A 16,604-nucleotide genomic window follows, 5' to 3' on the forward strand; every position below is an offset into this window, starting at 1 on the left:
TTCTCTACTAAATCATTTCGGCAAAAATATGGCAATATCGCGAAATGATCAAGTATGACACATAGAATGGACCTATTATCCCTGTTTAAATAAGAACATTTCATTTCAGTAGGCCTTTAAGCGATCTTCAATTCAATGCACCATGTGATTGGTCCACCACCACAACAACAATAGTTTGTATGGCGGTAAAGCGGGTTGAAGCAGTGCAGAATTGGCTGGTCATCATTCCGAGATGCCGGCAGCAAAACGGTCAAAGGTATGGTTGTACTACACGCCTGTGGCGCCGGGTACAAATAAATGCATACAATGCGGCAAGATTATTTCAGGGAAAACGGGGAACACTAGCAATATGATTAAACACCCCATCAAGCACGGAGCAAACTTAAGGATGGAGAACTGTACTATGTTTAAAAAGTTGGCTTCTACAACACCAGCATCGTCGTCGTCATCTCAACAGGACACTGCTCAACCGTCGATAACATCAGGTAATATATAAATGGTTACTATGTTAACAGTACTCATCCTTTGTGTGTTAAAACATGTATTGTCAAATAAATCGTTTTGGGCATGTAGTAGGCATGTGAGCTAACGCTAGCTTAGCTTGATCGCTAATTACACAGCGGAAATAATACTTTGTTGTACATGTTTGTACAGTTATTTAATAAATATTTGAGCACATTCAAAATGTATTCGTGTAAAAATCTTGAATGGGGAGGAGTGGTGACCCATTGCATTTTTTTCACATGATTAATATCGAATGAAGTACTCAGTTGGTATCGGTATCGTTTTAAGGGTATTGGTACTGGTATCAATTTTTTTTAAACGATACCCTTCCCTAGTAAATCCCTAAGTAGCGGTAAATGTCATGTGGGATTAAATGACATTTCTATAAAGACATCAAGTCTGGGTTTGTCATATATTTTCTGCAAATTCCATCAGTAAGTCATCACATGCCCGCCTCCACTCTAATTGACACCATACCCTCATTAGTTCCCAGGTGTGTCGACCATTGAAATACTTTCCGGATGCACTTTATTATAGAATCAGCATTTTTTTTTTTTACAATACCTAGTACAGGCCATTACCTTAATTTAATTATGTATGATTATTTGCAGAAATAAAGTTCAGTCCAGTTTCAGTTTATGTGGAACATGCATACGACACAATGTGATGCATCACATATTTCCAGTTGTTTCATTACAGCACGTCCGAAAAGCAGTAGGAAAAAGCTGAGTTTATTTATTCCTACCCCTTTTCATACCATAGCAATTTTATCTAATTTCCTTGTTCTCTGTAACAGAACAGTGAATGAATAAATAATAAATACTATACCATAGTAAGTAAACACATAATAAATACATAAACAATCTTTATCTCAAAAAAAAAAAATGTTGAAGATGTTCACCATAATCCTTGTTCTGTGTACTTTGTGAACACTTGTGTTTGAACAGTCTCTTAAACTGAATCATATTGGTGCTTTGTTTGATTTATTTTCTTAATCCATTCCATCATTTAATTCCACATACTGATATGCTAAAGGTTTTAAGTGTTGTACGAGCATACACATGTTTTAGATTTTCCTCTAAGGTTATATTTATCCTTTTTTTGTTGAGAAGAATTGTTGTACATTCTTGGCTAGCAGGTTATAGTTTGCTATGTGCATCATTTTAGATGTATGAAAATGCACCAACTCGTTGAATTTCAATATTTGTGATTAAATAAATAAAGTGTTTGCATGTTCTCTATATCCAACATTATGTATTATTGTAATTGATCTTTTTTGTAACACAGTTAGTGAATGAAGTGTACATTTGTAGTTATTTCCCATATTTCTACACAGTAACTCAAATATGTAACACTAGTGAGCAGTAAAGAATATAAAATGATTTTTGGTGTAGAACATATTTTGCTTTATTCATTATGGACGTGTTTCTTGCCACTTTATGTTGTATATTTTTTTATATGAAATTTTCAGTTCATTTTATCATCTTTTATTACACCCAAAAATGTGTTCTCTTTTACCCTTTCAATGTCTACTCCGTCTATTTGTATTTGTGTTTGACTTTCTCCTCTACTGTTACCACATATAATTATTTTAGTTTTACTGAGATTTTTGTCAAACCATATTTTAATGTGTTCATTTCTTCTGTTATTATTTGTATTATCTTCTGTGTGTTCTCTCCTGAACAAAACACAGTTGTGTCGTCTGCAAATACTACTAACTTTAAGTCCTTTGTAACTTTGCAAATGTCGTTTATATAAAGTTTGAACAATTTCGGTCCAAGTATTGATCCCGGAGTACACCAAAAAATATTCTCAGCCCTGTAGAAGTGTGTTCACCTATCTTCACGTATTGCTTCCTGTTGGTTAAGTAGCTTCTAACCCAGTTCAAAACCGACCCTCTGATTCCATACCTTTTCATTTGTTTATTAAAATGCTATGATTAATTGTGTGTTGTAGGGGGAAGAAATTTGGCGTGACAGCTGCAGCAGTGCCTGATGAATAATTGCCTGTTTCAAAGAGTGCTGCTCGTTTTTCGTATGTGGGTAACAACATTTAACTATGTATTTTTTGGCATGTATTGAATGTCTCTGCTGCATTGGATCAGTCTCCTTTTTTTAACAGGAATGCCTTGCATCGTCTATATTAGATATATAACAACGGGTGGGTGGCGGCTGGTTGTGGTTTTGATAAAATGTTAGTTTGGGTGGATGGCGGGTGGATGACGACTTTTGTGATGCGGTTGCGGATGAAATAATTGCCTATCCGCGCATTTCTAGAGCCTACCCATTGCTAGATGTCATAATGAATGCAACAGTGAACCCCGTAAGATCTGCCCAAAATCACCCAGTCTTACTCACTAGCATTAGCTTAAGGCAAGAAATCAAAATAACTGTGCTTTCCTTCCATTCACCCACGGCTCGGCTTCCGGCGCACGCCTGAAGCAGCTCCGAGATGATCCGTCGCTCCGCCCGCTGCTGCCCAGCCGAGCGTGAAAGTAACCCTCCAAGCACATCGCCTAAAAAGTGTCCCCTCTCCTCCTGCACTCCTCTGATTGTGTGAGTTAGAATCAGTAGGAATATCCACTTTTCAAACTCCATGACTCGTTTCTACCCCAGCTGTCCCTCTCCGGTATAACTTGGCTCCTCGCACATGTTGGATATCATTTGGATATCAAGGATTTCAAAGTCATCTTTAGTAGCGACGCTGAGATCATTATTCATTCGTTCGTTACGTCTCGTCTCGATTACTGTAACGTATTATTTTCAACGAAACTGAGTAATATGTGTATGTCTTCCGGTGTAAGGTTTGTTCTTGCTTTTAGAGTCCAGTCTGTTGTGATGCGTATATTGACGATGTGCAGGGTGACATCTACGGGGGTTTTAGTGAACAATGAAAAGGTAAAGATTCCATCTAATATACCAGGGGTGGGCAATTAATTTTTACCGGGGGCCGCATGAGCTACCCGAGCACTGCTGGAGGGCCACATCGACAATAATTCAATTAAATTTTGCTCAATATTATTTTTGATATATACCGTAAGATAAATAATAATAATAATAATAATAATAGTAATACTTCAACATAGTGTGTGTAACAGCATTCCATGACTAATATATATAAATTAACATTAATAATAAATGACAGTAAAATAAGCACACGTATGACTGAGGAGTCATAGTGTAACTTTGTGTGGTGTTTGAGTTGTCCGACTTTTTGTGTGGCCTTAAACGCACCAGTGGTTTAGTGCTATGCGTGTTGGTGACAGATGACAAGTTAGTTTTGGCCTGGTTTGTACGGCAGAAAATGACTAGTTTTTCGAGATAGAATTGTTTTACTCATGTTTTTGGTGTGGTTATGTCCGAATATAAACAGTTTTGTTCAATAAAGTGATCGATATAATTCCTGTCCTCGAAGCATCTCGATAGACGTTACAATAATTGAACGGTGTTCAATTGAACGGTGTTGACGAACACCATTAGGGCCGCTTGTTGTCACTGTCACTCAAAGTTGCATTGCAAAATTCCATAGAATAAATATGTTTATTTAGTTTATAATTCAGATGGGATTTGATTTGGTGCGCGGCATATATACTTGCTGCGCGCAGCGGACGCTTGAGCAGTGCGCAATTGCGCAGGCACGCACCTTAGGTGAGGGGACGTTGCTTTGCAGTTCATGTGTTGCTGAAAACACGCCATTCCTCATCAACTTTTCTCTTTTTGGCGTCTCGGGTGTAAACCGTGCATCACTTGTCGCTGCATGTGCACCTTCACTCGCAGGTTACACACGGACACACGCCCATAAATAATACTTTTCAAAATAAAAGCAGCACAGTTGTATTGCGCGCAGGGCATAGATGTTTTTTCAACTTTATTTTGTAATTGCAGTTGTTCACATTCACTCACAATCACGCACACGTCCACACGGAAGTAATACAAATAACGATTTTCAAAACAAAAGCAGCACCGTTGTATTGCACACTCGACATAGATACTTTTTAAAATGTATTTTGTAATTTATAATTGGCCTCACGCGGGCCGGACAGGGACGCACAAAGGGCCGGATGCGGCCCGCGGGCCGCAGAATGCCCAGGTCTGTAATATACTGTAAATATTGTCTGATTACAAGAAAATTTGAAAGAGTACATGAATAAGAAGACATAATGAACCTTTTTGATCATCAATTGGTTTAGCATCTATCTGTGTATTATTGTACTGAATACTGTCATGACCAAACTGTCAGTCCAATTTTTAAACCATTTATAATGGGACAACATTGTGGAAGATTAAGGGATAAAAAACAAACAAAATAGGATTTCTTATCAACAAGTTCACATCTTTGATGATGGATGACTTTGATTCAGTTACTGTCTTCGAGGCATTTTGGTTCGGCTCTTGTAGCTTGTGGCAGCTTTAATGAATCCCGCTAGCGTGGAGACAAAGTATGTGTTTGCAACACTGCTGCGTCAGGCTCTAAACCCCCTCTAGTGAGCCCAGTGTAGAGTGCTAGGTCGGCAATATGGAGGGTTTTCATTGCATGAGGCGCAAAACTCATAGGCGGCTTTCGGCTTTTTGTTTGTTTAAGCGTGTGAGGACCCTCGGGGCTCCATCCCGCCATCAGTCAGTGACAGGGGAGTGCTTACAACAACGCAGTCACGGTAAAGCCTTGAGAGAGGACTGTCAATCAGTGTCATCCTGCAAGGGAAGGGAACTGTGCGACCCTGTTTTTACCTTACAATCGCTTCTGTACAAATACCTGTGTTGCCAGCCAGACGTTAATGGTGTTTGTTTCCAGTGGATAGAACAAACACCAGTGTCTGGCAATAGCCGCGCTACAAGTAGCGGTGTTTAACGGCATTTCTCCGTAGCGTGTCCATTTTTACATCAAACAGTTTTTCAGTGCTGAAGTGACTTTCGTGGCCATTGTACGGTAGCATCCATAGACGCTGCATTTTCCCAGGTATTTTCTAAACCTGGAACGCATCTCTTCCTTGTTATTTATCTTTCCGCCAACCACAACCAAAACTGATAGAAAATATGCCTGATGCAACGGTCTCCACCATGGACATACCTAAATACCCTTGTCTTACTTATAGAGACATCGCGGGGTAAAAATGTATTTAAAAAAGAAACTCCTGTCGAAAAAGAAACTCCTGTTTAAATTTTTTTTAAAGATCAATTTTGGACCAAAAGTACAACAAATTTAATCTGTCTGGAGCCGCAAAAAATTAAAAGCCTTATATAAGTGTTTGAATGAAGACAACTGTTAGAATAATTGTATCTAAGTTATCACAACACTTTGTGTTTCAATGAGTTTCCAGCGAGCAGACAAAATCTGTCTTTGATCCTACCAAACAAAAGGCTTGTAAAACTCCACTGTGTAGGATGGGAAGCAACATGAAGGTGTTCTGTTTCTTTCATGTATTGTGATCAACAGAAAGATATTGTCTTGACTTGAGAACTACAAAGCAAAGAGGAAGCAGGACCTGACTCCCCTCAAGGCGACCTTTTCTTTGAACTGTTTTTTTACGACATTTTCTTTGAACTGTTCTGTAACCAAAGGCGATGGCTGTTTATGACCCCCTCCCTTAGAAACAGCCGTTGCCATGTAATCAGGGAAAGTCCAAATAAAAGAGGAGGCGTACAATCTTTCGTCAGAGCATGGTGAGACTGTACAAAGAGTACAGTCCAGACGTCTCTCCTCAATTGGGGCCAAATTTAATTCGCTCTCTGTTTAATTCCTTGCTTCTTGTCTTGTTTAATAGATGTCATCAGCGTTTGAACCAAACAACAACACATGATGTAAGTGTCAACATTATGTATACGTTTATGTGTAGGGTATCTGAGTCTGAAAATGACACAATCTCTGTGTTAACGAACATTGGCCGCAGTTCTGTTAAGTACTCATCTGGACTGTGGAATCATTGGCACACATGTTTGTATGTCAGAAACTGACATTTGGGTTTTATGTTTTTATGTTTCATTGTTTTGTTTTTAATGTATGTTTTATTGTTTTGTTTTTAATGTATTATATTCTGTTTTTATATGTTTAAATGAATCTTAAGGTCTGCAATAAAGATTGATGATGATGATGATGTCTATATTAGCTATATTAGCTTACTATCAAAATGACTGTGTCGCAAATCTTTGTTGGCAGAAATGTTGAAATGTAATATTTATTCTACACATTTTTACAACATTGGAAAACATTAGTAAAACTTCTCAGAAGGTGAAATAACTCCTTAGAATGGCCACAGGTATAGATGTGTGTGTCCAAGTTAAAGGAAATGTCTTCTTCAAATGGATTTATTACAATCTTTGCAATCTTGGTAATGTTTGCTGTGGTCTGGAACAACATGGCACACAAACAACTATGAGAAATGCAGCCAATATTACATACAGATAATGTGTCATGAGACATGCCAACATATACTAAATACAAAGAGGACATAAGTAAAGGAAATGAAATGAGCTCAAATATACCTACAAACCAGGCATGATGATGCAAATGTACATACAGCTAGCCTAAATCAGTTTGGATTGCTCGTTTGCATTAAAACAGTTGTTTTTTTCTCACTACGAAAGGGCGAAACCATCCTTGCCCAGGCACACCCTCCTGGTTTTTGGATAATATATATTTGGGGTTTTGGCACCAGCCGCTGGACTTGATCTGACCAATCTAAGTCTATGGTCATGAACTGATGAAGCCTACTCGGATGAGAGGCGAAACGTCTTCCAAAACAAACCAAGCAGTCCAGTTGCGAATGATTGAACGCCCTGAGATACCTCATGTATAAATCTGTACACGCCAAATGATGCAATATATACATACAGCTAGCCTAAATAGCATGCTAGCGTCGATTAGCTTGCAGTCATGCAGTAACCAAATATGCCTGATTAGCACTCCACACAAGTCAATAACATCAACAAAGCTCACCTTTGTGCATTCACGTACAGCATAAAACGTTTGGCGAACACAATGAGACAAAGAACGAGTGGCAAAAAACACATATTTCTGTGGTAGCGCCGGAGAAAGTTATGCATGTCAAAAAACTACGGTGAGTTCAAGGACCGACGAAATTAGTAGGACAAAATACTCTCATCGGTGAAGCGTGTTTAATATAAACAGTGGGATTTCTAACAATCAGGAAGGTTTGTGTCATGTTTGTCCTCCTACAGAAACCATATTAAAACAAAACAAAAAAAAATTTTCTCTCATCTTTTTCCATTTTCATACATTTTTGAAAAAAGCTCGAGGGAGCCACTCGGACGGCGCTAGCCACCCCAGGCCTAATACATTTAACAAGTAGCTGGCCCAACTATTATATATATTACTACGCAAGCTGTACACTGTCTACTCTAAATAAGGACTTGAGCCATAAGCCACTGATGACTAGTCCAATACATGGTCAGTGGACTAACATATGTTTGGTGACTAGTTTATGGACTTACCTCTGCCTGTGCTGTAATGCTGCAGTTTGTCACTGTAGACGGCCTCTTTAGTGTAGGCTCTTTTCCTAATGGATGACAAAAGTGTAAAGGTCACCTTACTGCAAATGTCCCTCACTTAAGGCCACAGGATAATACATGGAATCGGTTGCAGAAGCTCCGTGATGCTAAAGGAAGTTTATGAAAATGAGCCGACTTTTAATTAGATCTCGATAGGATCACCTCTGCTTTTCATGTGTCCCCTCTGCCGTGCCTTCAAAAGAGCCTCTTTTGTGAAAGCCTCAAAGTTGCACACAGCTCAGCAGAAAGTGTGACCTTCAAATATCTAAAGCAAGGGCGCCCTGGCGACGTGACGGAGTGACCAAGTAAAAAGTCAAATTAAATCAGCTGGACTTCACTAACAAGCTAAAGTTGGAGCCTGAACTTCTCTTTGAGCTCTGCAGCATTATAGAGTGTGCAGGCATATTTGCATTTGTTTGTTTGGCAAGTATTTTCAAGGGATGTGATTATCAATATGGCTGCAGGCTAATATGGATTACATGGGAAACATGTTGCTGTTACATTATTAACAACTTTATGCAAATCAAAGGGGTCATGTATGGCCATATTGTTCAACATTAAATCTGATGAATATACCGTACATTGGCAAGAGTCTACTCCCTGCTTTGGCCTGATGAGGGAAAAACAGCATAAGTAAAAGGGTTCGGATTTTATTTTGAAGGGGAAAACAATAAACGTTGAAAGTTGTCACACCTAATGGGAACGATGGTTACCTGCTGCACACGATAGAGATGGCGACAAGAGAGACGATGAAGACCACTCCCGCCGCCGCTGAGCCCGCAATGAGAGGAAGTTGTTCCCTCAGCTCCGATTTGAAGTCATCTAGGATAGAAAAAGAAACAGACAGTTGCTAATCCAGCCTCTTGACTTTGATTGCCTCGGCATCGTTAATAACCACCTGACTTAATTTGGTCATGTGATCTGAACATATCAATAGTAACATAATATATACTAGAGATGTCTGATAATGGCTTTTTTGCCGATATCCCGATATTGTCCAACTCTTAATTACCCATTCCGTTATCAACCGATACCGATATGTACAGTCGTGGAATTAACACATTATTATGCTTAATTTTGTTGTGATGCCCCGCTGGATGCATTAAACAATGTAACAAGGTTTTCCAAAATAAATCAACTCAAGTTATGGAAAAAAATGCCAACATGGCACTGCCATATTTATTATTGAAGTCACAAAGTGTATTATTTTTTTTAACATGCCTCAAAACAGCAGCTTGGAATTTGGGACATGCTCTCCCTGAGAAAGCATGAGGAGGTTGAGGCGGGCGGGGTTGTGGTGGGGGGTGGGGGGTAGGGGGTAGCGGGGGGGGGTATATTGTAGCGTCCCGGAAGAGTTAGTGCTGCAAGGGGTTCTGGGTATTTGTTCTGTTGTGTTTATGTTGTGTTACGGTGCGGATGTTCTCCCGAAATGTGTTTGTCATTCTTGTTTGGTGTGGGTTCACAGTGTGGCGCATATTTGTAACAGTGTTAAAGTTGTTTATACGGTCACCCTCAGTGTGACCTGTATGGCTGTTGACCAAGTATGCCTTGCATTCACTTGTGTGTGTGTACTTCTCCCTACGTCCGTGTACCACTCCGTACAGCGGCGTTTTAAAAAGTCATACATTTTACTTTTTGAAACCCGATACCGATAATTTCCGATATTACATTTTAAAGCATTTATCGGCCGATAATATCAGCAGTCTGATATTATCGGACATCTCTAGTATATACCCTTCCAGTATTGATCCGGGAATACCACAAACCTGCATATCGTTAAAATGGTGATTTCAATATGAGTGAAATACCAATTGGTAGACTACGACAAACAAGCATATATATCTTAGCTAGCAAAATGTTAATCAGAGCCCCCCTCCTCCCTCATGAAAACACTAATACTTGTTAATTGGCGAGACAATATTTTTACAATGTTTGACTCCAACTAAAATTCATTATATTGCATATTAGAGCAAACTTTTTTTTAGTGCAGAGTGACATATTTAACAAAATTAAAACATAAATTAGCAAACCGTGCTGCAACAATTTCCACTTGGGATCAAATCTAGTATGCCTGGCTTGCAGAACCAGTGCATTTAAGCTGCGTGCCAAAAGGAACAGTGGCAATGTGAAGGGACAGACGTTTACTATCATATTCTTATCAGTGAAATAGCCTAGGAATAAGTTTGCGGTAAAATTCCATAGGAAATATCCTGTCATTCAAAATGTACATTTAAAATGTGTTTCTTCATGGAAAATGAGCCCTCCCCCCCCCACACACACATAGTGGGCCTCTACATACATAACATGATTTGCATATAAGGAGGGGCGGTCCTGTTCTTAGCTGCTCAGCAGTTTGTTGATCACCATTGTCTTAAAATTTGAATTATAATTCCTATTCTGCTGTCTGCCAACATGTATGTTAATTGTGTGTGTGAGTGACAGGAAAAAAAGCTCTGAATCGCTTGGGTCAAAGTTGTTGGCCGCTACCGCTGCAATTTAGCCTCCAACAAATAACAGGAGTTTGAAACATTCTGCTCACAGAAGGTGACCAGAATGCCATTTGTGCCGTTTGTTTACAACTGAGTGGAATGCTAACGTGGGGGCTTCCGACTATTTTGGACTTGTAGTAGTCGATCCACGGCGATGGTTCTGCCACACAATACTTCAATGCTAACGAGGAGAAATTGCACTTCGACTGTCGTTGGCTTTGACAGGAGGATTAAAACAGTTGTTTTTCTCACTACGTTAGGGAGAAACCATCGTTGCCCAGACACACACTCCTGGTTTTTGGAGTATACATATTTGGGGTTTTGCCACCAACCTTTGGACTAGATCTGACCAATCTAAGTCTAAGACTAGATCTGACCAATCTCAGGCCCCGTTTACACTAAGGTTATCCAGGGTAAATCCCACCTAACCTTATCCGTGTCCACACACAACAATGCCACCGTTTAAGATCCCCTCTCCCCCCTCCGTCCGCCGGCGCAACGCGACCTAGTACGCATGCGCGGAAAATGCGCACGTCACAGTCACCTCCAGTGTTGTTTTGTGTGCAAGTTCTTAAATGTAACTTATCTGAACAATATGCAGTGTTGTGGTATTTCAATTAACTGGAATCCAGTGTGCTGTGGGGCCCTATTGTAGTGAATCACACCCGAGCCATCATAAATTAATCAAAGCTTTATTAGACACGTAAACAATGTGATAAAGAACATTTAACATCAATCAATCTAGGGATCTAGATATCTGGTCAGGACACTCCTCACTCTTTTGCCTTCACCTTCATTGTCCATTCCTTTTTGGTGACTTTATATACTCTGGACCTAGACGTTGAGTCGGCGACATACATGGCGGACAATAACTGATACAGTCTGCTTTGCCAGTCCAAAAGCATTCACAGTTTTCCTCGACGGCCAGGTAATACAAAGCACACGCTACCTTTTTAATCACATCCACGGGAGCTCGCATTCTCGTTGTCTCTCCTTCGACAAATGGATAAAGTTTTTCGCTAAGTAGCATCACAGCTGGCCCGGCCGGACAATGTAAAGTTATCTTGCCGTCTGAGAAGTGTTGTATCCTAAATAGCTGCAATTGTTTTCTGTTCAGGTATTCATGTGTGATTTCCACAAGCGTCTGCACATGTAGAAGAAGGAGAAACACGGGCATGTCTGGATGACTCGCCTCCATATTTCCAGAGGTTACCTCCGAGTTACGAAGCCACTTTGTTATGAAGCTGGCTGTGGCAAGTTCTTTCTGACGTCACTTCCTGTGTGGGGCTGCGGTCTTTCTGGCGTCACTTCCTCTCCGAACTCACTTTGTAAACGATCAATGAGTCCATACAAAGCTAAGTGCCGGAGATTCAAGAAATACACACGCACTTAACCCGTGTAAAAATGTGTCCAAGGAGGTGGACCTTAAACGCTGGTTTAGTGTGACTGAAACTGGGCTGAGGCTAAATAATTATTTGTTTAAGGGTTAAACGATTTAGTGTAGACATGGCCTAAGTCTAAGACAGTGGTTCTTAACCTTGTTTAAGGTACCGAACCCGACCAGTTTCATATGTGCAATCACCGAACCCTTCTTTAGTGAAAAATGAAACGTTTTTTTTTTTTAATTCAAGACAAAGTTATAAGTTTATTTACTGGTGCACAAAATGAACCGTGCATGAACATCACCTTGTTCAAAGAACAAAACCAACACAGTGCATAAACTCACAAAAAATTACACACCTGCAAATCAGATGGAAAATTAGAGGGAACATTGTTTGGGGGTATCCATAGTACGCCGATAGGGAGAAGTTTTTATTTACAAGATGAGTCGGGTGTGTCTTGACCTCCGCGGCGGAGGCTCCACCGAACCCCTGAGGCCGACTCACCGAACCCGTAGTGTTCGATCGAACCCAGGTTAAGAACCACTGGTCTAAGACTAGATGTGACCAATCTACAAACCCTGTTTCCATATCAGTTGGGAAATTGTGTTAGATGTAAATATAAACGGAATACAATGATTTGCAAATCCTGTTCAACCCATATTCAATTGAATGCACTACAAAGACAAGATATTTGATGTTCAAACTCATAAACTTTTTTTTTTTGCAAATAATAATTAACTTAGAATTTCAAGGCTGCAACACGTGCCAAAGTAGTTGGGAAAGGGCATGTTCACCACTGTGTTACATGGCCTTTCCTTTTAACAACACTCAGTAAACGTTTGGGAACAGAGAAGACACATTTTTTAAACTTCTCAGGTGGAATTATTTCCCATTCTTGCTTGATGTACAGCTTAAGTTGTTCAACAGTCCGGGGGTCTCCGTTGTGGTATTTTAGGCTTCATAATGCGCCACACATTTTCAATGGGAGACAGGTCTGGACTACAGGCAGGCCAGTCTAGTACCCACACTCTTTTACTATGAAGCCACGTTGATGTAACACGTGGCTTGGCATTGTCTGGCTGAAATAAGCAGGGGCGTCCATGGTAACGTTGCTTGGATGGCAACATATGTTGCTCCAAAACCTGTATGTACCTTTCAGCATTAATGGCGCCATCACAGATGTGTAAGTTACCCATGTCTTGGGCACTAATACACCCCCATACCATCACAGATGCTGGCTTTTCAACTTTGCGCCTATAACAATCCGGATGGTTCTTTTCCTCTTTGGTCCGGAGGACACAACGTCTACAGTTTCCAAAAACAATTTGAAATGTGGACTCGTCAGACCACAGAACACTTTTCCACTTTGTATCAGTCCATCTTCGATGAGCTCAGGCCCAGCGAAGCCGACGGCGTTTCTGGGTGTTGTTGATAAACGGTTTTCGCCTTGCATAGGAGAGTTTTAACTTGCACTTATAGATGTAGCGACCAACTGTAGTTACTGACAGTGGGTTTCTGAAGTGTTCCTGAGCCCATGTGGTGATATCCTTTACACACTGATGTCGCTTGTTGATGCAGTACAGCCTGAGGGATCGAAGGTCACGGGCTTAGCTGCTTACGTGCAGTGATTTCTCCAGATTCTCTGAACCCTTTGATGATATTACGGACCGTAGATGGTGAAATCCCTAAATTCCTTGCAATAGCTGGTTGAGGAAAGTTTTTCTTAAACTGTTCAACAATTTGCTCACGCATTTGTTGACAAAGTGGTGACCGTCGCCCCATCCTTGTTTGTGAATGACTGAGCATTTCATGGAATCTACTTTTATACCCAATCATTAAGATTAAAGATTAAAGTACCAATGATTGTCACACACACACACTAGATGTGGTGAAATTTGTCCTCTGCATTTGACCCATCCACTTGGGGAGCAGTGGGCAGCAGTGGCGCCGCGCCCGGGAATCATTTTGGTGATTTAACCCCCAACTCCAACCCTTGATGCTGAGTGCCAAGCAGGGAGGAAACGGGTCCCATTTTTATAGTCTTTGGCATGGCACCCACCTGTTCCCAATTTGCCTGTTCACCTGTGGGATGTTCCAAATAAGTGTTTGATGAGCATTCCTCAACTTTATCAGTATTTATTGCCACCTTTCCCAACTTCTTTGTCAAGTGTTGCTGGCATCAAATTCTAAAGTTAATGATTATTTGCAAAAAAAAAAAAAGTTTATGAGTTTGAACATCAAATATGTTGTCTTTGTAGCATATTCAACTGAATATGGGTTGAAAATGATTTGCAAATCATTGTATTCCGTTTACATTTACATCTAACACAATTTCCCAACTCATATGGAAACGGGGTGTGTAAGTCTAAGACTAGATCTTTTGTGGAGAAAACAAATACATCATCTTACAGTATTTGGGTCAGTTTGTCAGTGCACTGCAAAAAGTACAACACAGATATTCACCACATCTTGGAGCATGAGCTAAGTGAGAACATACGACATGTTGGCGTGGATCTGGAATAAGGTGCTTAAATGGCAGGGTTGGCCCTGCTATTTAAGCCCTCATGATTATGATTCTACATGAACCAGGGAGTAGCTTGCTAACTCTTGAACTGATGGACAAATGAAGACCAGGACAAATACCGTACGTATTTCAACAGCTTCATCTTGGCAGACGTGTTCCACTAAGTGATGTCATGTTACACCTCAGATAAATACATCTATTGGTGGACTTGCACATGGTACTGCAGGACAGACAATACACAACCAGGCCAACTCTGAAGTGCATGCTTGTGTGCACATGCCTTCTGCGTGGCAGTGAGCAATGGACTGTGACGGCTAAAGAAAACATACAGATGTCTCGGCTGAGAAGCGCTGAGTGAAACCCGGCGAGCTTTCGCAGCGCTGACAGGTGGTGTTTGATAAACTGAGAATGACACAGGAAGGGAGACAAGGTGCGACTGAGAGAATGAAGGGATGAAGGGATGGAGGGATGGAGGGGCTCTCATATTTAAATGTGGCCACACCTGTTTGACCAGTCGCGATTGCTCATGAAGCCCAAATACAGTGGAACCTCTTTTAGCACCGAACAGTGCAGTGGGCATATAAAGCAGGGGTCCTCAATCACATTTGTTCAAGGGCCAGGATTATTCTCAGCACACACTTTAGGGGCCAGCATTATCAAAAAGTAATTGAAATTATGGACACATTATAACTGTAATTGTAATACTACTTATATAGACCATAAAAACAGAATAATGATGCCTGTCAACTAGGGTTGGCTACCAAATTTGGTACATACTAGGGTTGTACGGTATATCGGTATTAGAATAGTACCACGATACTAATGAATCATATTCGGTACGATACCGTCTCTGAAACGTACCGGTCCCGCACCCCCCCGCGCCCGCGTCAAAGTTGTGTCGTGTCATTGCTGGTTTACGAGCAGACAAGCATGTTCGGTCGCACACACACACACGGAGTACTTACAAGCAGACACAGCGTGTAGACAGAAAAGGGAGAATGGACGCATTTTGGCTAAAAAACTAACGATAATGGTGAAGTTATAACACTGAAACGCCCACCGGAAGAGGTGCTTTAAGACATGGCTAGCTAGCTAGCGGCTAATGTCCATCCGCCTTCTGCAGTGTTTTAGCGACTTCTAAATCACTAATCCTCGCCTCCATGGTGACAAATAAAGTAAGTTTCTTCAAGTATCATCCCTGCAGGATGAGGAATAGCTAAACATGCTTCACTACACACTGTAGCTCACCGGCATCAAAATGTAAACAAACGCCATTGGTGGATCGACACCTAACATCCACTGTAAATATCAAGTACAGGCACGTATCTAGTCGATATTACTATGATTACGTCGATATTTTTTGGCATCACAACATCTTATTTTGTTTTTTTAAAATGTATATTATGTTTATAAACTCAGGAAATATGTCCCTGGACACATGAGGACTTTTGAATATGACCAATGTATGATCCAGTAACTACTTGGTATCGGACTGATACCCAAATTTGTGGTATCATCCAAAACTAATGTAAAGTATCAAACAACAGAAGAATAAGTGATTATTACATTTGAACAGAAGTGTAGACAGAACATGTTAAAAGATAAAGTAAGAAGATATTAACAGTAAATGAACAAGTAGATTAATAATTAAAACAATGTGTCCGAATACTTCCGTTTCAAACATCGACGTAATGCGCGAACGTCATCATACATAGACATTTTCAAGCGGAAGTTTCACGGGAAATTTAAAATTGCACTTTATAAGTTAACCCGGCCGTATTGGCATGTGTTGCAATGTTAAGATTTCATCATTGATATATAAACTATCAGACTGTGTGGTCGGTAGTAGTGGGTTTCAGTAGGCCTTTAATACCGCCTATAATGTCAGTGCTATTACCTGCTGTATTGAAATGAATGCCTTCTCATTTAGATGAGCATGAGGAGACATTCTGACTGGTTTGGAGGCGGGAAGTAATGGCTCCAGTTCACGTCTGCCGCTAGTTTTCACCGCGGCAAGGAAGAGTACCACTTAGCCAGGAACGACTGTCACTGAGCTAAATATGTGGTCATAAGCTTGCAACAATTTGCCACATAGATGCTCCTTCAGTAGGTGAATGTCCAATTGTAGTCAGAGAAAAGTTGCATGTTTTCTTCCAACAACATTTTTACTCAGTCATTATATTATACAGAAATTGGAATA

General features: G+C 40.4%; 1 protein-coding gene across 2 annotated transcripts in view; it reads right to left on the minus strand.

Annotated features, from left to right (window-relative positions):
- LOC133630939 (ephrin type-B receptor 1-B-like) overlaps nucleotides 1–16,604 on the minus strand; it is a 341,365-nt gene that overhangs the window by 76,616 nt on the left and 248,145 nt on the right. For both annotated transcript variants that reach the window (XR_009821371.1, XM_062022818.1), the window contains exons 7-8: nucleotides 8,723–8,831; nucleotides 7,953–8,017 (exon numbers count right to left, since the gene is read on the minus strand). Coding sequence is in view for 1 of the 2 variants with exons in the window: in XM_062022818.1 (XP_061878802.1) it covers nucleotides 7,953–8,017; nucleotides 8,723–8,831 (174 nt within the window). In the remaining variant the exon portion in view is untranslated. The remainder of the gene's footprint in view (nucleotides 1–7,952; nucleotides 8,018–8,722; nucleotides 8,832–16,604) is intronic.

Source organism: Entelurus aequoreus, linkage group LG16, assembly GCF_033978785.1.
Source record: "Entelurus aequoreus isolate RoL-2023_Sb linkage group LG16, RoL_Eaeq_v1.1, whole genome shotgun sequence".
NCBI classification, from domain to species: domain Eukaryota; kingdom Metazoa; phylum Chordata; class Actinopteri; order Syngnathiformes; family Syngnathidae; genus Entelurus; species Entelurus aequoreus.